Here is a 27,478-nt window from a genome sequence, read left to right on the forward strand (position 1 = left end):
TTTGATCCCCGTCTCAGCTCATCTGCTGCTCATTGACGCCCTTGTTACTTCAAGGTTTGACTATTCTAACAAAATCCTGGCCAGCCTCCCTCATTCTAGCCTCTGCAAATTTCAGGTTGTCCGAAACTCTGCTGTCCATCCTGACTCTCACTTCCTCCATCGTCCCTGTACTCACTGCCCTACATATGATCCAGATCACCACAATTTTAAAATTCTCATCCTTGTTTTCATATCCCTCCAAGGGCTTGCACCTCCCTATCTCCCCGTAATCTCCTCCTGCCCCAAAACACGATCTTTGTACTCATCCAATTCTGGCCTCTTCAACATTCCTGATTTTAATCGCTCGGCTATTGGTGGCCATGCCTTCAGCTCCTTGGGCCAGGGATTTGTGCTTGTCGACCCTTTAAAAAAAAATCTAAAATATAAAATGATAAAATGCAGCATCAAGATAAGCTTTTTATGTCCCAGGTAAACATAGTGCGCTTTCTTTTCTTGACTTTTTGTTTAGACTTCTTTTCATGTTAGTGTGATCAAACTGGGAACGGTTGGGAGCTGCAAATGAGATGTTAAAGAACTGCAAGTGCTTCCAGAGCCTCCAAGTTGCAGACACCGGCCGAGGCCTACGCTCCGGAATTCCCTTCCTAAACTTATCTGCTTCCCTTTCTTGCTTTAATCCATTCCTTAAAACCCACTTGCGCAATTGAACCAAAATGTTTCAAAGTGTCATTTTGGGCAAGTTGGGCGGGCTGATTCCTGCCAGCTTTTTGGGTGAGATCCAGACCAGTAATTATTCACCCTTAAGCCATCTTTTTGGGCTTGGGCAGTTTCCCTCCGGTCCAGCCCACACTGAGAATTTTTTTCCACAATGGGAGCTGAACTCACCAGTGAGACTGGCTCCTCAGCGATCGGGCAGCCATTTTGAAAGATCTCTAAGTGAATTCAAGGATTCCCCCATACTACCCCCCCCCCCCCCCCCCCACACATGCAATATGTCACCCTTGTACCCACGGGCATTACCCCAGACACTGCCCAAGTGAGGACACCCTGCTATGGAGTTGCTGAGGGCTCCCCACCCCATGTTTTACCCCCGACGTTCTGGACCCCCAACCTTTATAACTCCCCTCATCCCTCCTTTGATGGGCATGGCCCCCCTCAGGCCCTGCTAGTGCCCTTGCCAGCACCACCCTGGCTGTGCTGGGATGGTACTGCCAAGGTATCAGGCTGGCAATGCTAAGGTACCCAGGTGCCGGAGGGAGAGCCTGGGTGCCAGAGGGACAGTCAGCATGCGATCCTGCCGTGTACCGACCACCCAGGTGTCTTCAGTGACCTGAGAGACCAAGTGCTGTTACGCCTGGTCCATCTTCGTGTGGACCAGTACTAAACGGCGCCTGGTCGAGGCCTCGCTGGGAGGCCGTCAGTTCCCAAGCATTGCAGAATCCTGTGCCTAGAGTCTTTTAAATATGCTGATCTGGATGCCCCCTCCCCTGCCCGCCTGCCCTGCCCGCCTGCCCTGTAGGCAAGATCCATATTGTGGTATCTGGTTGAATCTCACTAGATGTCTCTAGCGGCGTGAATCTCACCAGAGCCTTCTCATGAGATTCAACAGCTTCGCCACGCCACCAAGCCGGGTGTGATGAGGCTGTTAAATCGCACCCCACATCATGGTTTGGGAAATTTGCTCTGATATCACCTCACGTGGTTCAGTGTCAAACTTTCTAACATTCCAAGGATGATCCTTGGGACATATTACTATGTTAAAGGCATTTCATAAATAAAAGTTGTTATTGTGGCTCTGTAGTAGCACAGCAGAAAGTGGACAGTGGAGAATAAGGAGAATCCAAGTTTAAGAGAGGACTCGCGTTGAATAAGGGGCCTGAACGGGGAATGCGCAAACTATTTATAAATGTACAGTATCCATATTTGTTGATGCACATAGCTCTGTCCAACACGGGATTGACATTGGGTGAGGATGCTCTCTTACACCACTGTGTGGACAGTACTGTACTCAGTACCATATTAGCTCTATGTGTGCCAGACATTTTTACCACAGCTCGTTGTGCAGCTGCATTTTTGAGGCGGTAGGTGGAGGTCAAGGATGGAGGGGAAGTCTGGCAGAAGTGCTTGTTTGGGCCTCGGGAAGGAAGAGGGGGCTGCTTCCCTTATGAAGCCCTTTCAAGATCGAATCCCCCCACCCTCAGATGTTCCATCTGCCCCTGGCCTTTCTAACCTGACCCCATCCCTCTCATCCACCCTCCGACCTCCAGGAATGCCCTTCTACTCCCCAACAGTCCCGACCACGAGAGCCCCCGGACTTCCTGGTTCTGAGTTCCCAGCAATTAGAAACTGGCGTTTGTCTGTTGTCCCAACAGTGGCTACTGCTTCTGGTGGCACTGTTGGAACTGCATTGCTGCCAACCAATCAGATTGGCCAGCAGCTCTCCGAGATCGGACCTCCTCCCGCTGGGGCAGAAGTCCTCCTATCTCCAGCCAACTGACACTCCACATGAGCGTCAAATGGCAGTAAGGCTGCCAACATCGCCGGAGGTACAATACTTGATGGGTTTTCCGGAACCGAGATGGGGAATCCTGGAGGTCTGAAAAGTCCTGCCCCTTGGGTCAAAAATGTTCAGGGTGTGTGCCGCCGGTAACTAATGTGTTGGGTAAGCTGGGTCTGCGAGGACTGCATTTACTGCAGCAGTGAGAGAGACAGGCTTCCAACACTTGAAGAAATGCAACTCGATTTTATTGAACTCTTAACTATCATACATACTTTAACTGTGGGTTGACACTATGCTGACTTGACTGGAGACCTGAGGCTAACCTGACCAGACTATCTTACTACCACATGGTGTATGTTCTAGTTGCTGCTCACGGGCTCTGACTGTCTCAGAGGCTGGAACCCAAGAGAGCGGGAAAACTAGTGCCCTCTGGCTTTATAGTGGTTGTGTCCTGTCTGGTGATTGGCTGCTGTGTTCTGTGTGTTCATTGGTCATTCTGTGTGTCAATCACTGCCTGTCTGTGCACCATCATATACCTGTGTGTATATTATGACAGTAACCTTAAAATGTGGATGTTGTGCATATTTTGGGCCTTTTTTGACGAACCTCAACAAATTTCATAGAATTTACGCTGTTCAGATTGTGACTTGTTTTTCTCGCTGTACTGGCCAGCACGCCCTGTGTAAATTTGGGATGAATGTATTTTTTAAAAAGAAAATTTCGGTATTTGATATCAGGCAATATTAACAGCTCGAGGAATTCTATTTAAAACTAACATTTTGAACCATCTGATGATTCTTCAGTGTGTTTGGATGTGTGCACCAGGTTCTCTCCATAGCTTTGTAAACAGTGAATTTTCTCCTCAGCCCTCTTGGAATCCCAGAGGATTCTATTCAGTCAGTTGACTTCAGCAGGGAGTCCAGTTGCCATAGTAACAGCCATGCAGCATCTGACAGAACACTATAATTACAAGGTACCTGGGAGCCATGTGTGTACGTGTATGCTTGCAACTTTGTGGCATCTCTGTCAAGTCATTGTTTACACCAGGGCGGCCTCATATTATTCTGGTCTGGCTGAAGCCAGCCAGCTGCATCAGCATGATGGAGCCCTGGGTAACCGGTGAAACATCTCATTAGGAAGAATAAGGGAAATCTCAGTAGACCCTCGCTGCAGTCTTGCTGCCGACTTTTATACTAATTAACAAGCCATCCATACGGAAGAAAGACAACAAAAATGACGGAGTGCCATCTGCCATTAAGTCGGTTAAATCCAAATTATTATTAAAACTAACTGAAAGAAATGTGTACTTTTGGTCGGCTCAGAATTAAATAAGCATTTCAGCATGAGTGATTTGAGTTAGCAGCAGCTGTGTGTGGTTATTAAAAGGGACAAAGATTGCTCCTCAGTCGCTTTTATCAGGTTCAGAAAAACAATAAACCTAGTCAAACCAGCAAATAAGTTCTCTTAAGCATAAATAATGGGATAGAAGTGGATTTAAAAAGTCACAAAGTATACTAACTTAACATGGGATGGCCTTCACACAGTCAGTCCAGATGTTGTTCCAACTGCCAAATTTGTGGCGTCCACAATTTAAGCATCCCAGCCAGGCACCTGAAACTGGCATCTGCCCCCCCCCCCCCCCCCAAATGTTACCTGAGGGCCACTGACAGGAAGACAGTCAGCCAGACACACATCAAAGCAAAACAATACTATTCACTATACCTTTCACTGTACAATAAACAAATCCAATCCAATCCAATTTCATTTAGGTAAGATGTCAGTGGAGGAACAACCAATGTAGGTATTAGTCATCACATACTAATTTCTGTACTATTCATTCAGAAGAGTATTCGGGAACTTCACCGTGTTAAGCTTAAGTTTAGGGAATTATTTCCTATGAATGGAATGATTTCACTTGAGTCCATCCAGTCCAGATGCTTAAGACCACTCAGGTGGCTCCTTTATTTTTGTCTCGCTTTTCTGTTTTCTCTCCTCAAAGTAATAATTTGTACTGGGAACTGAGACACATGTTCTAACGGCCTCACAGAGCTTCTTCCAAGTGGACTTTATGCAGGTGTGCACCATGACAGTGTCGGCTATTTGGCCCTGAGGGCATTGCAATCAAACCATATTTGTTCCTTCCCACCCACATAGGCAGATCTTTTGACTGGAGTTCACTAAATAAGGATCAGGACTGGATATTCCAGATAAAGTTCTTACTTCTATTTTGGGGCAGTGTTTTTTTGGTATATCTTTCACTCCATTGACCCATTTTTCTGGTTAACAGTGCTTTTGGCAGAATTATTTAAAATTTTAATGTAAAAATAACATTTGCTGAGATAGATGTGATTGATGTGCAATTACAATCATGTCATTAGCAATCTCAGGATGAGCTTCCCCCAGAGGCTGAATAGATAAAAGGTCTGGTGTGGCATTGAATCGTGTAGACTTGAGTGCACTGCTTTTGTCCCTTGCCTGTGCCAAGTTGGATGCTCAGAGCCATTGGAACAATTTTCTTTCGTGTCCCCAAATTAGGAAAGGGAAATCAATCAGGAATTCCTGACAACCGTGTGGTGACCGCTGCCGAAATGTATACTGAGCAGGACATCAGATTTTCACTGGATTGGACTTGGTTGTGATGGTACTAGCGATCCAATAGTTTACGAATGCTGTCTAAGTTTAAAGGCGCTGTTAGATTAAAATTCGACCACAGACCACGGTGGGATTCGAGCCTGGAATCCCAGCACATTTCTCTAGGTCTGTAGATTATCAGTTCAGTGTACCACGAGGCCACAGGAGGAACCAGGCTTATACGTGATGAATTGCCAATTGAGCAAATCCTAGAGAATTAATGGGGTCCACAAAACAGGGCCCAGGAGAGAGACGGTGCTTTAAGGAGAGGATGATGAGAGAGAAATTTGCAGGGAAAAGTTGACAACATTGATCCTCTAAAGCATCATGCTGATTTTATAGTTGCACTGCTTTGATCCTCTCTCTTGCTCTCCACGCTGAGTATAAAAACAATTTAATTATTTCAGGTGCAGTTGAGAAGCAGGAAGTGGTAGATGAAGTGGAGTAGCCCAAATGTTCTCGTCCTCGGTTCTCTTTCTGCATAATTCACTAGACTGATTATAATTGGTTAAATAAAGTTTGGCAGCACATTCAGCTAACCTTTGTTACTACAGCTTCCAAGGAGACGTCATCATGCTTGCCCACCCAACTCCTCCTCCTCCCTCCCCTCCTTCCAGCAAGTGACAAAACACTCAGTCTGGTGTGTGCAGTCGAGATATTTTGATGGGAGAGCAGTGTTCTTTACAACAAAAAAACACAAATAGAAAACAATGAGTGATGAAGCCCAGAAAAGTGACGGTGGAGATAAGTGCAATGGCACCAGTCAGAAGCGAAAGAGACCCAAAAAGGTAAGAGTGGAATTTACTGTTACAAGCAGGATTTGTAGAGGGATGCTGAAGAGCTGCTCCCTTAGAAACCAGGCAGGCGCCTCAGCTCATCATTATATATCTCTGTGTGAATGTCTCTCACTCTGAGCAGAGAAGCTACTAGAAATGTGTTGATAAGATAATTGAGCTGACAATGATTTCAAAATTGCCTTTGAAAATTTGACTTCTATCACTGCATTAAGATCAAATTGTGTTTCTGATGGTGATTCTTCAGTTTGGTTTTGTGTGTTGTGAATAGAATTGTTATTTAGGTGTGTCATTGTATATTTGTCTAAATACATGCAAGCCATTAAAATTGGTTTCTTTAAAGACAGGGAAAAGGTTTCTTAAAATACTCTTGATATAAAGAAGACATTTGTTTTTGTAAATCAAGAAAATGAAACAATGGATCAGCAGTGCTAATCTTGACATCTTAAAGGAAAATCAAATTGAAACAATAAAGGGTCTTATGTGAATCAAGGGAGGCACCAAATAAACTTGTTTATTGGGCAGAGATTCTAAAGCTCTTTATCATTCAATTGTTGTTCCCTACCTAGAAACAAGTAAGTTAGCATCCATTCAGGATTTTTAACACACAGTTCAATGCAAAATGTTTGCACTTGATTCAGTTATTTTGTCAGCAGTACACTCTCTTTTCAAAATTCCACCTTTAAAACTCTTGTTGTCTGAATTTGCATAGTTTCTATGGCAGCCAACAATAAAATGTGGCATTGATAGATTTCAGGAAGGTATCTTTCATTGCAGGCTGCCATTTGAGCTTGAGCAAAATTTAACTATGAAAAATGTCTCTGTTCAATATCTTTCATGCTATTTAAGGAAGGTGCACACAGGCATGGCATGATTAAAAGACAGAAGGTGGTATTATCTCTACAATACATCAGTGCTGTGCCCGTATGATAATCCTTTAAGTACCAGAATTTAAACTGTGGTGACAAGCACAATAAGAATTTTAGAATAGCTTTGTTAAAGCCAGACTAGAGGTTCACTTGCTTTTATTCTGATAGATGATACTGTGACAAAAATAGGTTTCTATTGTTTATTGGTATTCAAATTACTTTTTAGAATTGTATCAACAAGGATTTTATTTTTGCTCTTATACCATCTTCAGAATTTTCCCTGACCCTGCATTTCATATTTCCCTTCATATTTCATGTCCAAAATCCAGAACCATTGTATGGAAAGGCAGTAAAATGTTTGTTTTCCCAGTCAGTGGTGAAGGGTAACCTCCCAACTAATATAACTGTTCACCCATTAAGTGTGACGATCTTCATTAACATTTACTCAGATGATAATGAGGACTGCCCCGCCCTGGGAGCACCAATAAAAGCCTGTAACTCTGGGGCTCATGTGTAAAATTATAGTGAAGAGAGAGACTTCCAACAAATAATGCAATCAAACTGTGCTGATTTCAGAACTGAGAAAATGTACAGTGTTGCACATCCAATCTGCTGACCTGCTGGTCACCATGGAGAAGTAGAGACTGGGGGAAAGGAGTTGTTGTTTCAAATTTCAGAAAATAAGCATGACAAATCAAAGTGGAAAATCACGAATTGAAGATTCCAAGCAGCATATAATATTCAATGACATTTACTGGTTAACCCCAAGGAATTCCAGACTATAGAGTTACTGTTCTGCAGTGAAGAATTATGGCTTAAGCCATACACAAGGCGAAGCCACAGACCATGTATTAATTCATATTTAAAATATCGATAAAACATTAACAAAATGAAAAATTATTTTCATTTTATTAAACAATATATTCCATTTATTGCTAACTTTTGGAATGAGAATTTAAAATGTGACTTGGATCAGGTTAAGAGAATGGGACACTGGGAGCCCTTTGGTGCGTTTCAAATATGAGTATTCATGTATAAATGCAACGCCAAATTTTAAGCCTTAAGTGCTTTGTCACGTGTTGTTTTTTTCTGTTAACTGTCTGGGGTTTCTATTTATTAAATGTGATGCAGATTGGGTTGAAACTCCCAAAGGCAAAATTTTGTTGGGTTGCGCAGAACCGAACCATTTCAGGCATTCTGGCCATTATCGATTCGGTTGGTCCATATGCTTAGCCACATGTTATTGTTACTGCTATGTTTCATGTTGAATACTTTTTCCCCAACTTTGGAAATCTGCATCTCAGTATGTAAAAGACAACATATGAATATGCTTCAGCAAATATCAAAACATAAACACGTAAAGGTAGCGGATAGCATTGATTAAAAACGCAAACTGATGATCACAATCAATACTTGTTGATACGTTTGCTTGGGTAATGTTGTTCATTTTCAAATTGTTTCTTATTAAGTGTAAGTAGTACGATTATAGTTGTGTTTTTTTCTCGGTGGTGTACACAATCCTTTAGAATAATCTGTGGATCTTCCAGTAAAGCTTTCAGGTGACAAAATGCTTCCGTTATTGGAACAGCTCTGGGTTGTTTTGGAAAAGGAAATGTTCAGTACAATGAGTATTATAGTGGGGATGGAGCAGCAACAGAGTAAGCAGGGATGTGTTGTTTTGTTCCTGACACGCAGAGGATTTGTAGTGATGCGGGATGGAGACTTGTCTTTCAGTTGATATGCTGTTGAAACTGTTATTGTGGGCAAAAATTCCCCCAATCCCTGCTGGCGGGTTCAAGGGCGGGTAGGGGAGGGAGAGGGTTGTAAAATTAGCCAGGAGGCCCAAAAAACAGTTTTACATCAGCATGAATTTACAGCAGGATCCTGTGGTGGTGCCCGCCATGGTGGATCAGGAAACCCGCTGGAGGCCAGCGTGAAACTCATTTGCATCCCACTGATGGGATGCAGATGAAGGGTCGACCACCCAGGCCTTATTCTCCATGGCGCCAGCGGCAAAACACACTGGTGTAAAACACGTCTGGAACAACTTGGCATGCAGATGTCTAGACTGACCTGAACAATGCCTGGAGCTGCCTGCAGAGTGCAGGATGGAGTCCAATTGCAACCCTGGATCCTGGAACACCACAGGGGGTGAAACGGGGGGGGGGGGGGAGGAGAACTTCCACAGTGGAACTTTAAATTTGGTGCCCGGGCAGGGAGTGGGGGCCCTCAATGTTCCTGGAGATCCATCTTCATTCTCAGGATGTCCATCTTCCTTCTTCATGTGAGACACCTTTTCAGTATGGCACTCTGATAGGAGAGGGCGGACTATGTGCCATTGTGCCTGCTTCACCATGTACCATTGTGCCTGCTTCACCATGTAATATGGCGCAAAACACCTGCTGCATAATGAATGAGGTCAGAGTTGGAAGATTTGGCATGTTTTCCCGACCAGCCTCTGCACAGGAACACTCCACGGAACCTAGTCCCCAGGTGGGAATATTCTGTCCTGTGTTTCTCCAAAAGCAATTTGCATTATCATTGGTTTGCAACATAGGGATAACGTTTTACACTGATTACCCAGACAACTGAAGCTATTAATAAAAATAAACTGTCACCCATTACTTTTATAGGAACCTCAAAAATATCTTACATCTGGGTTCCACAGAATCCCTACAGTGCAGAAGGAGGCCATTCGGCCCATTGAGTCTGCACCAGCTCTCCGAAAGAGCACTCTACCTACTATGGTTGACACTCCATTACACCACTGAGGCAGTGTGGCACTCTTGGAGGTAACATCTTTTGAATGAGGCATTAGAACGAGGCCTCGCCTCCTGTTGGGTTCATGTCACCATAATGAAGGAGAGAAGTGGAGTTATCCCTGGTGGCTTGGTCACTATTTATCCCTCAACACTTCGAAAAAAAAGTTTTCCTGGTCACCATCACATTGCTGTTTGTAGGAGCTTGCTGTATGTAGAATTGACTGCCATATTTCCTACATTTCAGCAATGATTACTGTTTAAAAGCACTTCATTGGCTTTAAAGCGTTTTGGGACAGCCTGAGGTTGTAAAAGTCACTTTAAAAATGCAAGTTTTGTTTCGCTCTATGAGAGGAAAATCAAAGATAAATAACTATCTTTTGCGCTTAAGTATTCAATTATCGGGCAGCACGGTGGCCTAGTGGTTAGCACAGCTGCCTCACGGCGCTGAGGTCCCAGGTTCGATCCCGGCCCTGGGTCACTGTCCGTGTGGAGTTTGCACATTCTCCCCGTGTCTGCGTGGGTTTCGCCCCCACAACCCAAAAAATGTGCAGAGTAGGTGGATTGGCCGCACTAAATTGCCCCCTAATTGGAAAAAATAATTGGGTAATCTAAATTTATAAAAAAAAAAGAAAAAAAAGTATTCAATTATCCAACCTATTCATAAATTGTACTGGATTACTTTTACCGTTTTAGCTTTCACAAACTTCTTTGCAATGGTGTACTGAGTAACCATAGAGAGATGGACAGCATGGTGGCACAGTGGTTAGCACTGCTGCCTCACTGCTCCAGGGACCCAAGTTCAATTCTGGCCTCGGGTGACTGTGTGGAGTTTGAACTTTCTCCCCACATCTGCGTGGGTTTCCTCCGGGTGCTCTGGTTTCCGCATTCAGTCCAAAGATGTGCAGGTTAGATGGATTGGCCATGATAACACAAATCCCAATTCCAATCCAAAATACAGAAGTCTTTTCGTCTCATTTTTGGGTGTAAAATTAAAACTTGGAATTTGAGTACCTAAGCATTGAGATTCTATTCATCAATGACAAATGGCTGGAAGTTCGATTTCTTACTACTTGAAACCTGAAATTTGATAACGCCTGTCACCAGAGCATTTGTCAGAGCACACAGGAAATTTCCCTTCCTCGAACTATATTATTAATTAGGGAAAAAAATAGCTGAATGTTTACAGTTGTATGCATTAGCTTATTTATTTTCTGAAATCTATCCGTATCAGTGAAGGCCACTTATTGAAGCTTATCCCTCTGGGAACTCCATAATGAGATGTCAAATTTAATTTAAAAATAAACCTTTTTTTCTGGCTATGATGGTTGGTAAATTATTTAATGTAAAGCTGCTTTTCTTAATAATACAGTAAGAAGTCTTACAACACCAGGTTAAAGTCCAACAGGTTTGTTTCAAACACGAGCTTTCGGAGCACTGCTCCTTCCGCAGGTGAATGGAGAGGTATGGTCCAGAAACATTTATATAGACAAAGTCAGAGATGCCGGACAATGTTTGGAATGCGAGCATTTGCGGGTAATCAAATCAAGGCGGTCTTCAGGACGCGGAACGACGCAGAATTGCCGAGCAAAAACTTATAGCTAAGTTCCGCACGCATGAGTGCGGCCTCAACCGGGATCTTGGATTCATGTCGCATTACATTCACCCCCCACCATCTGGCCTGGACTTGCAAAATCCTACCAACTGTCCTGGTTTGAGACAATTCACACCTCTTTAACCTGGGATTATCCCCCTCTCTGGATCTGTAATGATTTGATTACCCGCAAATGCTCGCATTCCAAACATTGTCCGGCATCTCTGACTTTGTCTATATAAATGTTTCTGGAACATACCTCTCCATTCACCTGAGGAAGGAGCAGTGCTCCGAAAGCTCGTGTTTGAAACAAACCTGTTGGACTTTAACCTGGTGTTGTAAGACTTCTTACTGTGCTCACCCCAGTCCAACACTGGCATCTCCACATAATTTCTTAATAATAGAGAACAGAGGCAGGATTCACCTGACTTCTACTGTGTCAGTGCTGGCGATGACGGTGGGGGGAGGTGAGGTGCAATTGGGGGTGTAGTGTTGAAGAGATAAGGGTAGAAAATTACGTCAGGACCCCCAACATGGTGAATCCCGATCTAATAATTGTTCCTTCCAGTTTTCCAACTAAAGTTCCATGGAATGCCAAAAACAGAGATTTGGGCAGATAGATTTAAATAATGGGATAATGACTATGTTGTGGGCGGCACAGTAGTGAGCACTGCTGCCTCACAGTGCTGGGTACCCGGGTGCAATTCCGGCCTTGGGTGACTGGAGTTTGCACTTTCTCCCCATGGCACTTTTTCAAAATGACAGCCCAATCTCTGAGGAGCCAGTCTTACCGGCGAGTTCAGCTCCCCAATGGTGAAAAAAAGTGTGGGTTTTACTGGGGAGAAATTCCCCAAGGCCCTAAAAATGACTCAAAGTATGGTTGAATAGTGGTTTGGGTCTCACCCAAAAAGTTGGAGAGAAACATAGAACATACAGTGTTGAAGGAGGCCATTCGGCCCATCAAGTCTGCACCGACCCACTTCAGCCCTCACTTACACCCTATCCCCGTAACCCAATAACCCCTCCTAACCGTTTTGGACACTAAGGGCAATTTATCGTGGCCAATCCACCTGTCCTGCATGTCTTTGGACTGTGGGAGGAAACCGGAGCACCCAGAGGAAACCCACGCAGACTCCTCACAGACAGAGACCCAGCAGGGAATCGAACCTGGGACCCTGGCGCTGTGAAGCCACAGTGCTATCCACGTGTGCTACCGTGCTGCCCCAACAAACTGCTAAACCCACCCAAAATATTTTGGTTGAATTCCCCCCAAATATGTGCTGTGGTGATTGCACACTATTTATTTAACTCAGTGCTCTTGATAAATAATCAATTCATATTCAGTGTATCCCTGGTATAACATATAAACTCATTCTCAAATCTGGCAAGGTAAATTTTGGTTTTCCGTGGTTTGCCATGTAACAATAATCAACGTCCGTCCTCAGTTTACAAACTGGGAGGTTGCACTTGAAGTTTGATTATTCATAACTAAGCTTGCCACAAATGTAAGATTGCAGCACACAATATTTTGTTTAAAAATGGATGACTCTTCCAAAGAGCTGACACAGGCATGATGGCTCAGATTGCCTGCTTTAGTCCATTATCAATCGATAAATTTGAATTTGATTATCATCACTGCTTATATTTTCTTTAATGTGAATAGTCATTTCACGCAACAGCAAGGTCAGAGTTCCATCATTGACAGTACAATGTAATTGGTTACCTTCACCTAGACTTCTCACTTAAATAAAAATCTTCATTCATATTTGGGTTGCAAGTACAAATTAGAACATAGAACAGTACAGCACAGAACAGGCCCTTCGGCCCTCGATGTTGTGCCGAGCAATGATCACCCTACTTAAACCCACATACCCGTAACCCAACAATCCCCCCCATTAACCTTGCACTACGGGCAATTTAGCATGGCCAATCCACCTACCCCGCACATCTTTTGGACTGTGGGAGGAAACCGGAGCACCCGGAGGAAACCCACGCACACACGGGGAGGACGTGCAGACTCCACACAGACAGTGATCCAGCCGGGAATCGAACCTGGGACCCTGGAGCTGTGAAGCATTGATGCTAACCACCATGCTACCGTGAGGCCCCATTGTTCATCTTTATATAAAATTTCCAATTACATTGGCATCAAAATTACATCTAATCATTAGAAAATCTCATTTGTTTTGTAACAAAACTTGCTAAGTAAAAGGCTGAATGTCGTTGCATTCTAAGCCCCATGACATCAGAAGCTAAAATGGATCTGCTCAGCACAGTACTGTCCTCGCCCAGATTCACATTTGCCTAGTGAACACAATTTCTGTCCAGAATCTTTACAATCAAGCTGAACACACAGTAGATCTATTTGGATTAATGAAGATGCAGTTAAATGCTGCCTAAAGTTTATATATGCATTGGAAAAGGTACACAATTGGATTTTTAGCCTGAAAGCAGGATGCTACCCCGGTGAATAAAATTGATTAATGTAAGCGAAACATAAACTAGATAAAGGCAACCTAAATTATTAATGATGGCTTCCATTAGTGCATCTGGAAAGAACTGAATCATATGTACACACTCCCAAAAAGGTAAATTATACCCTTGAATTGTAGCTATCCTGTTAATTGCATAGAGTTTGTCAAGAGACTTCATGCTTTGTTCGAATTCAGAGAAATTGAAGCTCCAGATTTCTAATTTTTATATCTGCAAGTACCACAGTTACCCATTTGGCAATGCAATCTGAACCAGAGCAGAAAATACTGAAGCAGAACGACTCTTCCTATCACTTCCACAAAAGTTGTTAAATGTGCTGCTACCTTCCCCTGCACTTTAGAAATCGGTTTTCTCCTTTTCAAACACAAGTATCAAGGACAAAGCATATCCTACTGGACCGTTTTTAACCGCTCATTTTTATTAACTTGAATCACATGTTCAATCTCATATTGAGATTTTAGATAAATTCATTGAGAAGGGTGACATTGGGCCCAATTTTATGGCTGCGTTCTGCTGAAGCGAGAGCGCAATGAAGTTGTTGAATCGCGGGAGAGTCCAAAAACGAGAACCCGGCCGGGTGCGATCTGTTTGCAATCTAACCGGCCCACTCATGTTGGTGAAATCAGGATCCCGCTGTCGTGTGGTGAGAAACCAATAATCACCATTTAAACCCAAGCTCCACACAATTAACAGGAGCGACCCTCTATCTAACAGCCTCCCTTCATCTAACGGCCTCCATAGCAAGTGGTCACGTGGTACACTCCTTTATAAAAATGTAAAGCTGGCGGAAAGGCTGCTACAGGGACCTGAGGAGGTGAGTAGCCATCTTAGTTCACTGGCATAAAGGCCGGGGCACTTGGGTTGCTACGCTGGTGCTCGGAGAGGGGTGGGGGAGCCCTGGGGCAGGGTGATCTGCCATTGGGGGAGGGGGTAGTTGCAGAGCAGGAGGTGGGTTGGCCGCCCATGGCCTCTGCTGGGGAGGTGGGTGCACCAGTGCCTACAGGCCCACCATGCCAACCCCTGGACTGTTTGGTCCCGTTCTGGGGCAACCCCAGCCAGCCTGCCCCCTCAAACACCCATAACACTGACTGTGGAGGCCTCTGGAATCTATTGCTAATTGGAAATTGGCAGTCTTGGTTAAGTGAGGACCTCACATCTCCCAAGTGGATTCCTGTGGGTCGGCATGCCATGTAGCATGTGGGGGTTATTGGCTAGCATCACAATCAGACCTTGCTGCCTGGAGACTGCAGGAAGCAACACCATTGATGCAACGGCCAACATCCAAACAGCCAGGTGCTGTGCCCCAGCATCGGGGATATCTCCACCACCGAAGGGTGGGTGACTGCACCGGGGAGGGGACCTGCGCCTGGTCCAGGTAATGTTATGTGTGGCCGTCTAAGGTACAGGGTGTGGGGTCCGATGACCAGAGATACCCCGCTGCTGTTGGGGGTGCGAGGGCAGGGCATGTCGGATGGCAGGGGGTGGGGGGGGATTAGTGATACGGGAGTTAGAAGGTCCCAGGGTGGAAGGTTGTCAGTCTCACACCCTCTCCCAATTCCTTACAAAGATTACACGGATGGACAATATCTTTGACCCCGCGGAACTTTCCCTAGTGGTGCTGCTTGCAGGCCAGGCAGCCTGACACCAGGGGAGGCGGTGGCAGCAGCATTGCCAGAGGTTTGAGGCGGCGGCCCATGTGCAAGGGCCCGCCCCACACCCTGAGGACCAGGCCACCCATCAGGCCAGGAAGGGACCCAGGGAGGGAGGCCCACGGTGGCCCAAGGTGTACAGTGCCAGTGGTCTTTCAAACTAATGATGAACAGTGCATGCCGCAGAAGGCTCCGCCTCAACAAGATGACAGTGCGGCACCTGTGCTATATCCTCACAGACGTGGCACAACATGGAGGAGGAGGACACCTGCTCTCTGTGGCCGTTAAGATCACCGCAGCCCTGGACTTCTATGCCTCAGAATCATTCCAGGGTTCGAGCGGGGACTTATGTGGCATCTCCCAAGCTGCAGCCCACAGGTGCATCCTTGAAGTCATGGATGCCTTGTTTTCCCAGGCAGAAAACAATATAAACTTTGATATGGAGGAGACCCAACAAGATGCCCGTGCAGCAGGATTCTCTGTCATCGAGGGGATACCCCAGGTCCCGGGGCTAATAGGTGGCCCACTTAGAATCTGGCTCATGCCACCAGTGCGGAGACTGATGTGGAGATCCGATACAACAAGGCCCATGTGACCACCCGGTCTTTCATTGAGCGATGCATCGGACTAATCAAACTGCGGTTCCGATGTCTCAACTGCTCTGGTAATGCCCTGCAGTACACTCCCCAGGTGGTTGCCCGCTTTGTGGTGGTTTGCTGTGACCTTCACAACCTGGACCAGCAGCGGTGCGTCATGCTGGAGGTAGAGCGGGAGGAATATGTATTCCAGGAGGAATACGTGGCATCCTATGAGCAGGAGGACAAGGATGCCAGCAGGAGGGCATGGGTAGCACAAGTGGATAGCACCGTGGCTTCACAGCGCCAGGGTCCCAGGTTTGTTTCCCCGCTGGGTCACTGTCTGTGCGGAGTTTGCACTTTCTCCCCGTGTCTGCGTGGGTTTCCTCCGAGTGCTCCAGTTTCCACCCGCAGTCCAAAGACATGGAGGTTAGGTGGATTGTCCATGATAAATTGTCCTTATTGACCAAAAAGGTTAGGAGGGGTTATTGGGTTACAGGCTGAGGGTGGAAGTGAGAGCTTAAGTGGGTTGGTGCAACTCGATGGGCTGAGTGGCCTTCTTCTGTACTGTATGTTATATATATGATGAGGAGGTGCCAGACGAGGGGTGGGTAGGCAGGAAAACAATCCCGGGGAGTGCCTATAGGATCTGTGAGAGAATGGATTACAGGCAGGAGCGGCGAGGGTCCATGCTCAGCCATATTGGTCAAGGTCAATAGATTTTAATCATTAACGGAAGTGTCCCCAACTTTCCCACTGTCCTGATGTAGTGCCATTCTCCCCAGACCCTCTTTCCACTCCCACCCTTTCCCCATCCCGCCAACGCACCCTCCCAAAGTGCCCTCTCAGCGATCCTCAACGTGCTTGGCCTTCGGTTCTCTACCATTGCACCGACATGGGTCCCCAGGATGCACCTACATATGTCCCCTGAGACTGGGACACTATCTGCAGCGCCTCATCAAGGTCCACCTGTTACTGGGTGATGCCCCCCAGCGACTGAGTCACGCTGTGGAGGCGCTCAGCCATGGTGGTCACCGACTGAGCCATGCTTTCGATATCTCCACTCATGCTGCCGACGTCGTGCACCAGGCTCTCCACTGCGGTCACCACCCGAGGAGTGTTGACCTTGGTGCCACATGTTGCCGGCGCCATCTCCTGTGACCATAGCTACTGGGACTCCACCAATCGAGGAGTCGGAGGTCCGGTACCAATTCACCTGAGTGGCCCGATTCTAATGTGCTGCTAAAATGTCAACCATGTCCCTATTAGTCAAATCCCTCAGTGGTCCCTTGGTAGAGAGAGTAAATTATATTTTTGACCTGCTAGTTAGAGGTAACCTGGGATCTGCCATGTTGTATAGAATACCCCAAAATGATACAATAATATTCTACACCAGTGAGATCGTGGTGGCCTCTGGATGCCAGGACACCTGGTCATGCTCCCCAAGACAATGGCTGCTGCCACTTCCTCCTAGTCGGCACTGGCTGCTCTGTGGCTGACCCTCTGGGGAACAGGACATCCCATTAGGCCTTGACTGCTTTAAGTAATCTGCTCACGTCTGCATTCCCAAATTGTGGGGCTGGGTGTCTTGGATGCAGGGCTGCGAGCTGAGTGGGGTCGGTTGAGCAGAATTGGTTTAAGTGCTGTTCTCCTTTGTCAGCAGGGGGCTGGCGAACGCGGTCCCGGCGAATCAGCCGGCAGGACCATCCTTTATGCCGAGAAGCCCATGGGGCCTTGTTAAGTGGACCAATTAACATTTTATTGTGGTTTCACCCTCACTGGGCCGAGTCTCGGGAAGCTCACGGAAGTTCCCACTCACTACCTCACTTAGAAACTTTTCCGTTAAATTGCACCCTTTACGTATCACTCATCCATTTTGAGCTGTTATGAAATTCCATTCCACTGACATCAAGAATAGTCTATTGTTTCAACCACGAACTCACTGGTGTAGAATATTATTGTATTCTGACATTTAAGCAGCACATTGGAATCAAGCTGAAAGATCAAAGAGGTGGGAAACTGGTGATGAAAGATGTCGGAATGGAAGCCCATGTTTCTGCCACAATGGCAGGAGTGATAGTGGCCCATCCACCACTGACAATTTTCAAGGTCCGCCAGCATTTTGCCTGCAGTGTCATCGCTCCCCATTGTGCATGGAAGCAGCCTCCCAGCAGCTTTCCTGGATTGGGTGGTGGAGCTGAGGGGAGTAGGGGGTGGTGGGAGGGTAAGAGAGACAGAGGAGTTTTTCAGAGCCTCCCTACACTAAAGAAGGGCCCTGGTAGCAGTGGTCAGTCCTGCAGCCGCAGTGCTGCCGCCAGAGGGGTTACCCCTTTGATTGCTGGGGCCAACCTGGCCCAGGGTGTGTCTCTGCCGACCCTCTGATTGGAATAGCCTTGTGGAGACGGTAGCCCACCGCCCTCCATCGAATGGCAATCCAGGTGGCGCCGTCTTAATTAGCTGCTGCTGGGAAGAATGCTGCCACAGTCCCGTTGTCTTCCTGTGCAAACCTGGACCCAATCAGTACTTACTCTGTGGCAGCTAAATCCCAGCTTCTATCTCCTTCAAAAAATGTTGACATTGAGAGAATTCCAAAGAAATATATTTTCCCTTTCAAATCATGTAATTGAGCACCACTTCATACGTAGTTTAGAAATCATGCTTATTAAGTGTTGGTACATTGGAATAGTATGGTTAGATCAAGCATGCGTGAATCTGAAATGGAATGTAGTAAATATATTATTTGCTTGCATATTAGGCATTTGTGGTGATTGAGTTACACAGGAAATCTTATTCTGCAATTTATCCAATTTGTACATGTATAATACTTTTAACTCTAGATAATGCCACTTTCCATTTTGTAGGCAGAGTAACCTTTTAAGAAGAGAAGATTTAAAGCTTTTTAAATACTGGCAAGTGTCCATTTTCTAATTAACCTAATTAAATGTAATTTATAAATACTAAATTAAGTCTAATTAAAGTAATTAATACTTATAATCACAATCTCACTTAGCATAACAAATAAAGCCTCCAGATTTTGTGTAGGTAAGCCTCTTAGTCTTAAGTTACTCACAACAATCGAGACATACGGACTGTTTCCTTCCTCTACTTACAAAGGTTGAGTCCAAAGTTTATTTTAATTTACCTTATAAATATTCTGAACGCTCATGAAGTGTTAGCACTTTGAAGCCACTTCATAATCCAGAAATCAATCTGTGACCTAGCGATAATTAAATAGTCTGAGGAATTGACCAGTTGTGACTACTTCTGCCATTGAGAGGTGGAAGGGGAGGGGGTAAGAGGTGTGGAGATAATGCTTGCCTGCAAACGTGTATGCCAAAAAACTTAGGATGGCTCTCTATGAAACATGGTGCTCAGATCACCTAAACGACTGATTAGATTTTACTGAGGTTGCAGACCCTGGAACATTTTAAAGGATCCATTAACATTGGGAGATGGTGTGTGTGTTTAATGTAGGAAATTGTTACATATTACATTTTGTTGTCGTAATGTTATTAAGAACCCTGGGTTCAAATACATACAAGCAGTATGTCTGCTAAAGATGTGATTTACGGAGTCGTAAAGGCGCGGTAACCATTTATTTTAACCATTTACTTGTTTACATATGGATGGCCAATGGAATAATTATAGAAATGAGGTTCCCTGGGGTGTAGATAATTAATGAGGGATTGTTTAGTCCTAGCTAAGCAGGTCATGGGACATCTTAGTGGGATACAGATGATGTAATTAATGGGGGAGCCAGGTCTGTCTGTAGTTTTGGCAGTTTAGCTATAGAATTCTAGTCTGTCAAGGCAGAAGGATTTTCAGGCTGTTCCTGAAAGGGTCTCTCTCCAAAGATCTGCACAGAGAATCGCAAATAACCCTGATGGCTAACTTTATTTATGAGTGGATGTTGAACTGTATTGGGTTACTTTGTTGGAATATATACAGTGGCAGGTGGAGGTAGTGAGTGAATGTTTTTTTTTTCTTTTTATTTAAGAACTGTTTAATTGTTAATTGTAAAGTTATTTCTTTAGTGTTAATGTGGTTAATTCTGAGTTTAAATCAAAGTTTGTTTTAACATAAAAGATACCTTTTGGTCTGAGACATCACAGCTGGGGTGAAGTATCCTTTCCTTATAGTTATACAAATTGCAAATTCTCTGGGGTTTCTCATCCAGAATCCAAACAAAAATTGGGGTCTGGTCTGGTTTCCTAACAGGTAAATTGACTCTGTTTTATAATGCTGTGGGTTGTTTGATTTAGAATGTTGTGGATTTTTCACAGCTGTTGTGGTGGAATTTGTCACAACTGTCAAACTGTCAGCAGAGTTGTTGGATGTAGATTAACCACAGTCCAAAGAGATCCAGATCTCTAACATTATATGAAATTTGTAATGTATCTGGAATAATGAAGTACACCTGATTGTAAATTCTATTGGCACGTTTTATGGGGAAAAAAGATCAACTAAAAATGCACAAATGTCAAAATGTAGTTTAACTTTTAAGTTAACTCAGGGTGTTCTGCAGATGTATGCGCTGTACTTAGTACCTGTTAACATTTTATTTGTTTACTCTTTGGAAACGTATGATTTTTTTACTTGCACTCAATAATGAGCCTCAATTATGAGATATGCTCTCACAAATATATCCATGGTAATACAACATAATTTGAGATCCCTATACCTAGCTCCTATATAAAGGAAATATGTATTAATTGTAAGGTATTTTTAAAAAATGGATTTAAGTTACCTGTTTTTTTAGTAATTTATAATAAAGGAAAGGTCTTAAGGTTATGGAGCTAGAATTAGAGTTGAAGCCTCCAGTGCAAGTGTTGGCCCAGTCATAGTGGATTTGGTATCTACACTATAATTACATTAAACTAAAATTATTCCCGTGGCATCAATTTACCTACAGATGGCACAGATTTTGCAGTACAGAACTTCAAATGCGGCTGTGCAACATAGTGGACCGTGGGAGAATTTGAAACCCTATTAAATGAGTGAAACTCCTTGCTTGGCTAGTTCAGGGAGTTGCTGCATCGGCGCGGTGGAGTCCCGGGTAGTTATCCGCTTCGCACACCTGTCGTTTCCCGCGCTCCCAGTGGTTGGAGGAACGATCATTGAGCCCGCCCGCCACAGCTCGGAAAAGTTCCGGGGGGGTTGCTCTTATCTGCACAGCTTCCATCTTGAGTGTTTCTCTCGTGTTCGAGTGACACAAAGTAAGTACAGTTGAGTTGTGGCCTAACCAAAACCCTATCCAACTTCAATCTGGCTGCCTTAGACTTGATCGTTGTCAGCCCTGATCTAATCACCCTACAGATGCTGTGAAATGCCTCGGGACCCTTTCCGCAAACTGGCAAGATCCGAAATCCAACCCGGGCTGGGTCCTGAGGTTTCCAGGTTTTGCGCAATGAACTCAAAATTGTCAAGCGTTCTCCATCATTACTCCTCGGAAACGGACAGCAATTTGTGGAGCCCACCCATATGCAGTTAAATATAAAAACCCAGAAGTTGCTCTCTCTGATTCGATGTTTCCCCACAGGATGAACTGTTAAAGTCCTCCCACATTAGTATTAATGTCATTGCGAGAACACCTACGGGCAAAGATCCTTGAAAAATTCAAATCAGAAATTGGTGATTATTTATTCGCCACTTTGAATTTTGGTGCTCTGAAACTTGTAGGATGAAAATTGATTGAGGGAATAGGAAATTTCAATTTGTAAGCAAACTTGTCCATATATAAGCAGCCTTTTTGCATATGAGGTACCACAAACATGGTGATAAATGAGTCGTTAATCTATTTTGGTGGTATTGTTTACACAAATATTGGTTGACACAAGGAGAACATGGTTACTTTTCTTTCAATAGTTCATTAGGATATTTTATTTCTACTTGAATATAGTGAAAGCTTCATCTGAAAGACAGCACCTCCAACAGTATGGCACTCCCTCAATGATACATTGACCTTTTAATCTAACCATTATTAGGAACCATTATGATGAAAATCTTAACTCAATAATGATTTCGGACATAAAATTCAGGATAAACATTTTGTGAACAACAATTTCCACACCATGAGGAAGTAAATAAGATGAGGCAGTCGATTTAGACATATATATTTAACAAATTTACATGTTGGGTAAACAGGAACAAATTTCTCAGAAGAAAGGTAAATTGAGAATAAGACATCTTGCTCATTGGAAGAGCTATGTTGCGGTAAGGGAAATGCCAAGTGCCAGATCCAGAGTGCCGTATAATTGTTATTTTTCATTTGGACAAATGAACTGAACATAGAAATTCAATGCAAAGTGATCAGGTTTGTTGATGCCAAACTAGGAAGAGCAATGGAACTGCTGCATTACAGAGGAAAACAACAAAATGTGGAAATTCACACAGTGTTGAAATAGTAGACTGTGTTGCCTTATTTACCTACTGTAAATATGGCGGTCAATGAGGTTGCCCTTCTTTCTTTGGATATCAATATTATATTGCTCAGAATCGGCAGGTATCAAATGATACCACCACAAGGTTCAACCGGATATCGATCAAAGAGCCAAACACCAGTTAGTTGATTCAAGATCAAGGGTACTTTATTTACACACACAATTAATTATGCAACATAAATACTACTAGTTAAACTACACCTATCAACTATGACAACCTGTACTTAACTTCAGGCAACTGGCTTAGGTCAGAGGAACAATGGCCGTTGTTCGGATCTGTATCTATCGGGTCTGTAGAAGTAACTGCTGCTAAGCTGGGCTCATCCGCCTGGTGTGGGCGTTGAACTTGACCTTGCTTCTGGTGGTGCTGCACTTGGAAGTAGATGTTGCAAGAGCGCCAGGTCCAAGAGAGGCCGAACACTTGGTGGTCTCTCTTTTTATCCTTGGGGCTTTTCGCGCTCCTTTGGGCGGTCCTTCAGTTTGGACCCCACTAATTGGGTAATTCCTGATCACTGTGTTCGATTCAAACCAGTAAAGGGACGGATGCCTTGATGGCTGGGTGTGTCCTAAGCGGTCATTGACCCTGTTGTTTACTCTTCCTGAGTACAGACAGTGGCGCCAAAATGTCTGGGGTTGTATCGGTCGCTCAAGTATCAGTCCTTTGGCGGAGGTGGGCCATCAAATGCTAAACAGTTGGGGGTTTCGATACCGTCTGGATTCCTCACTCACAAATACACATTCAGGCTCTGAGCCTGCCTGAATCTCACATTGCCCATTTTCCCCGTTATGCCTTGAAACCTTCCCTGTTCCTTATTGTAAGTGGCCATCCCAGATGGCTACAACTGAAAAAGAAAATCCGAAGTCTTGGGAGAAGAGAACATTATAAATGTCATATCAATGCAGAACAACAATCAGCAGAGCTAATCAAATATTGAACTATGTAGTCAAAACAGTTGTACTTAAGTCAGACATGGCCATGGTCAAACTGTGCAGTTGGTTAGTCAGACTGTACTTTGAATACGGCTGGAACTGTTTGCTGAGACAGATGGGAGACTTGCAATTCCTGGAAGCAGTGCAGTTAATGACCAAAAAAGCTGAACCCAAGAGAAATGAGTCTTCTATAAATTGGATAACAAAGGCTCAGCAATATTTATTGCGCATCTCTCATTACCCTGATGACATTAACAGCCAATCACATATTGTGGGTCTGGTATCACATGTCAGCCAGGCCAGATTGGTGCAATGTGTCTCTTTGAAAGATATGGGCTTTTACAACAATTGACCACTTCCATGGTGATTTTATCAGCTGCCAGTCCACAGGTTACAAGATTTATTGAATTAAATTTCACAGCTTGTCATATGGGATTTTGAGCTTGTGGGGTGGAATTTGTTGCAGGTAAGGGGAGGCCTAGATGCTTGCCGGAGTGTTAAATTCTCAAAGTTATGTTAGGATTCTATCATCATACCGCACACTTCTAATTTCACTTGGGTGTTTTGAAGGTCTGTTGGGAGCCCCCACGCACCTGCTGGGTAAAGTGCTTAAATATTATAACAAGCAATTCATTTCAGTTTTAACCATGTGTTCTGGATTTAACAGGCAGAGTATGTATTTTGTGAGCTGTGTGCAGCTTGCGAGGGTCATTATGGTGAGGACACGGTGAGGAGAGCTACTTCAAAGCTGTGAAGCCTTTCATACATGAAACAGAAGAGCTCCCCAATGAGAGGCTGCTGCTGCTGTTGTAAGCACTTCTCAGGTCTTCTGCTGCTTGACAGGTGATTGCCAACATCTTGGAAATCACTTCACCTGACTCACACATCAAACCTTCAGCTGCCATTCCCTTGCCGCCCCCATTGCCATGGCATGGGAGTAGTTTATGAAAATCTGCTGCCGCCTTCTCAGCCACATGATCCTTTGAGCAAAGGGGAGATCTAGATTTTTTTAAAGAAAAATTCTAATTAAGGGACAATTTAGTTGGCCAATGCACCTACCCTGCAAATCTTTGGGTTGTGGGGGTGAGACCCACACAGACACAGGGAGAATGTGCCATCGCCACACGGCCAGTGACCCGGGTCCTTGGCTCCGTGAGGCAGCAGTGCTAACCACTGCACCACCGTGCATCCCATTGAGATCTAGTTTTAAGGAGACAAGACCTCAACACGGTCTACATGCTGAAGATTATCTCTCTCGACATGTGTGAGCGCCAGTGCTTCAGAGGCTCAGGCTTTCATGGCAGAGCTTTGCTGATTTTTGCAGTCTCCTGGAACAAGATCCCCTTCCCAGTTCATAGTATAAATTTTAAGTCTTAATCCACTTCCTTTGTTCCATGTTTACTTCCTAATGCTTAAATTGCCCCTGTCTCACTCTATCAATATTTATCAATACAGTACCATATCTGAGTTAATCGATTGTAGCGTGTTTAAAGTTGGCTGTCGAGTGAATTGTCTTAAAACCTAATGAACAGTGCACCATGACACAATAATGTCATCCCAACACTGATCACATCAGTCAGTTAGTTTGTTTTGTGGGGGAAAGAAAGCAATGAAATTTACATTTAAACAAGGAAAAACTGGATAACAGAAGTTGACATTGTAGCAAATATAATGCTAAATGTAGCAGAGGCTTTCACCTGGTGAGCAATGTGGCAATGTTATAGTGGAGCTCACTTTTCGAGGGTTGGAACCCATTGAATGTTCCCCATTTAGATGACGACAGTTCCTTTCAAGTCAAATCAGTTGGAATTAGTCACACTTATGTAGACATCTTAATTTAGTATTTTAATATGCTCTCAAATCTTTTGCCTTTCATAAATCAAATGGAATAATTCAATAAAAGCAAAATAATGCGGTTGCTGGAATTTGAAACAAAACTAGAAACTTGGGAAAAACTCAGCATGTCTGGCAGCACCTGTGGGGAGAGAAAATCAAGTTAATGATTCGAGTCCACATAACTCCTCTTCAGAGCTAAAGAAAGGGAGAAATGTGTTCTATTCACACCAGACTAATATCCATCATTGACATTGGTTTAGTACTAGCGCTCTCACCTGGGGAGGTTGTGGGTTTAATTCTGATTTAAGACTAGGGTACATAACCTGGGTTAATGTTCAGTGTCTTACTGAGGGAGTAATGCCCTGTTGGCAGTGTTCTCTTTAGGATGAGACATTGACACAGAATGCCCACCTTCTCAGGGGACATAAAGCATTCCATGTCTTAAAGGATTAGAGTCATAAAGCCATAGAGCGCAGAAAAGGCCCTTTGGCCAATCACCTCTATGTCAGTCAAAAACAACCACCTAGGGAAAATGTTTATTCCGTCTATCTATGCCCCTCATAATGTTATACATCTCAATCATGCCCCCCCCCCCCCCCCCCCCCCCCCCCCAAGTCATATCTGCTCCATAGAAAACAATCCATGTCTATCCAAACTCTCTTCATGACTAAAACTGTCCAGCCCTGGCAACATCCTGGTAAATTTCCTTTGCACCCTTTCTAGTGCTATCACACCCCGCCTATAATGTGGATTCCAGAACTGCACACAATACCAATGGCCTAACCAATGCTTTGCACAGTTTCAGCATAACTTCCTAGTTCTTAAACTCTATGCCTCAGCTAATAAAGACAAGTATACCAGAGGTCATCTTAACCATTATATCCACCTACTCTGCTACCTTAAGGGACTCGGTGTACAGGCACATCAGATCCCACTGATCCTTGGTGCTTCCCAGGTCCTTGCCTTGTTTGTCCTGCCCAAGTGCATCACCTCACACTTAGCTGGATTGAATTCCATTTGATCAGCCCATCTGATCAGCCTATCTATATTCTCTTGAAATTGAAGGCTATCCTCCTCACTATTTACCACCCCACCAATTTTAGTATCATCTGCCAACTTGCTGATCAACCCTCCTGCATTCATATCTAAATAATTTCTATAAAACACAAACCGAAAGGGCCGCAACAACGATCCCTGTGGGACCCCACTGGACACCGCGTCCAGTCAGAAAAACACCCCTCGACCACCACCCTCTGCTTCCTGCCAGTCAACCAGTTTTGGATCCAATTTGCCAAATGTCCGTGGAACCCATGGTTCCTTTGCTACCAGTCTCCCATGTGAGACCTTATCAAAAGCCTTGCTGAAGTCCAAATAGACTATGTCAAAAGTATTTTCCTCATCTACACACCTGGTCACCTCTTCGAAAAATTCAACCGAGTTGGTAAGACATGCCCCCTTAACAAAACCATGCTGCTTGTTCTTAATTAACCCCTGCCTCTCCAAATGCAGATTAATTCTGTCTCGGAATTGCTTTCAATAGTTTCCCCACCAGTGAGGTTAGACTGACTGCCCTGTAGTTTCCTGATTTATCCTTTCTTGATTAACGGTGCGATATTGGATATCCTCCAGTCCTCTGGTACCTCTACTGTGGCCAGAGAGGAATTGAAAATTATTGCCAGTGCCCCTACTATTTCCTTCTCAGCCTGGGTTACATTTCATCAGGTTCTGGAGATTTGTCTACTTTTAAGCCTCCCACGGCACTCAACCTCCACTCTATGTTAATTTCTTTAATTTTATTACAGTCCTCCCTGATCTCTAAATCCACAATGTCCCTCTCACAAGTGAACACTGACACAAAGTATTCATTTAGAATCCTAACTACACCCTTCTGCTCTATGCACAAATGACCACTGTAGCCCTTAATGGGCCCTACTCTTTTTCCAGTTATCCTTTTACCCTTAATGTAGGCTTACATTAACACTGCAATTAAGTTACTTTGAAAAGCCCCTAGTCGCCACAATCCGGCGCCTGTTAAGGTACACAGAAGGAGAATTCAGAATATCCAATTCCCCAAACAGCACGTCTTTCGGGACTTGTGGGAGGAAACTGGAGTACCTGGAGGAAACCCACGCAGACACAGGGAGAACGTGCAGACTCCACACAGGCAATGACCCAAGCCGGGAATCGAACCTGGGACCCTGGCATTGTGAAGCAACAGTGCTACCCACTGTGCTACCATGCTGCCCTTGTAAAACAACTCAGGATTTTCCTTTATATTACCTGCCATTTATCCTATTCATGTCTCCTTTTTTTGCTCTCCTAATATTTTTTAAGTTCCCTCTTTCACAATCTATATGCCTTCTAGGGCTTCTGCTGCATTGAGTCCTCAATATCGGCCATAAGTCTCCTTT

At 44.4% G+C, this 27,478-nt stretch overlaps 1 protein-coding gene across 26 annotated transcripts in view; it reads left to right on the plus strand.

Annotated features, from left to right (window-relative positions):
* ank2b (ankyrin 2b, neuronal) overlaps nucleotides 1–27,478 on the plus strand; it is a 1,110,754-nt gene that overhangs the window by 444,299 nt on the left and 638,977 nt on the right. The window contains exon 1 of one of the 26 annotated variants that reach the window (XM_038792211.1): nucleotides 5,760–5,916. The exons of the other annotated variants lie outside the window; for them this stretch is intronic. Within the exon in view, the coding sequence (XP_038648139.1) occupies nucleotides 5,839–5,916 (78 nt within the window). The 5' untranslated portion in view covers nucleotides 5,760–5,838. Of the gene's footprint in view, nucleotides 1–5,759; nucleotides 5,917–27,478 lie in introns of those variants that run through there. 26 annotated transcript variants of the gene reach the window in all.

Source organism: Scyliorhinus canicula, chromosome 3, assembly GCF_902713615.1.
Source record: "Scyliorhinus canicula chromosome 3, sScyCan1.1, whole genome shotgun sequence".
In the NCBI taxonomy this organism is placed as follows: Eukaryota; Metazoa; Chordata; class Chondrichthyes; order Carcharhiniformes; family Scyliorhinidae; genus Scyliorhinus; species Scyliorhinus canicula.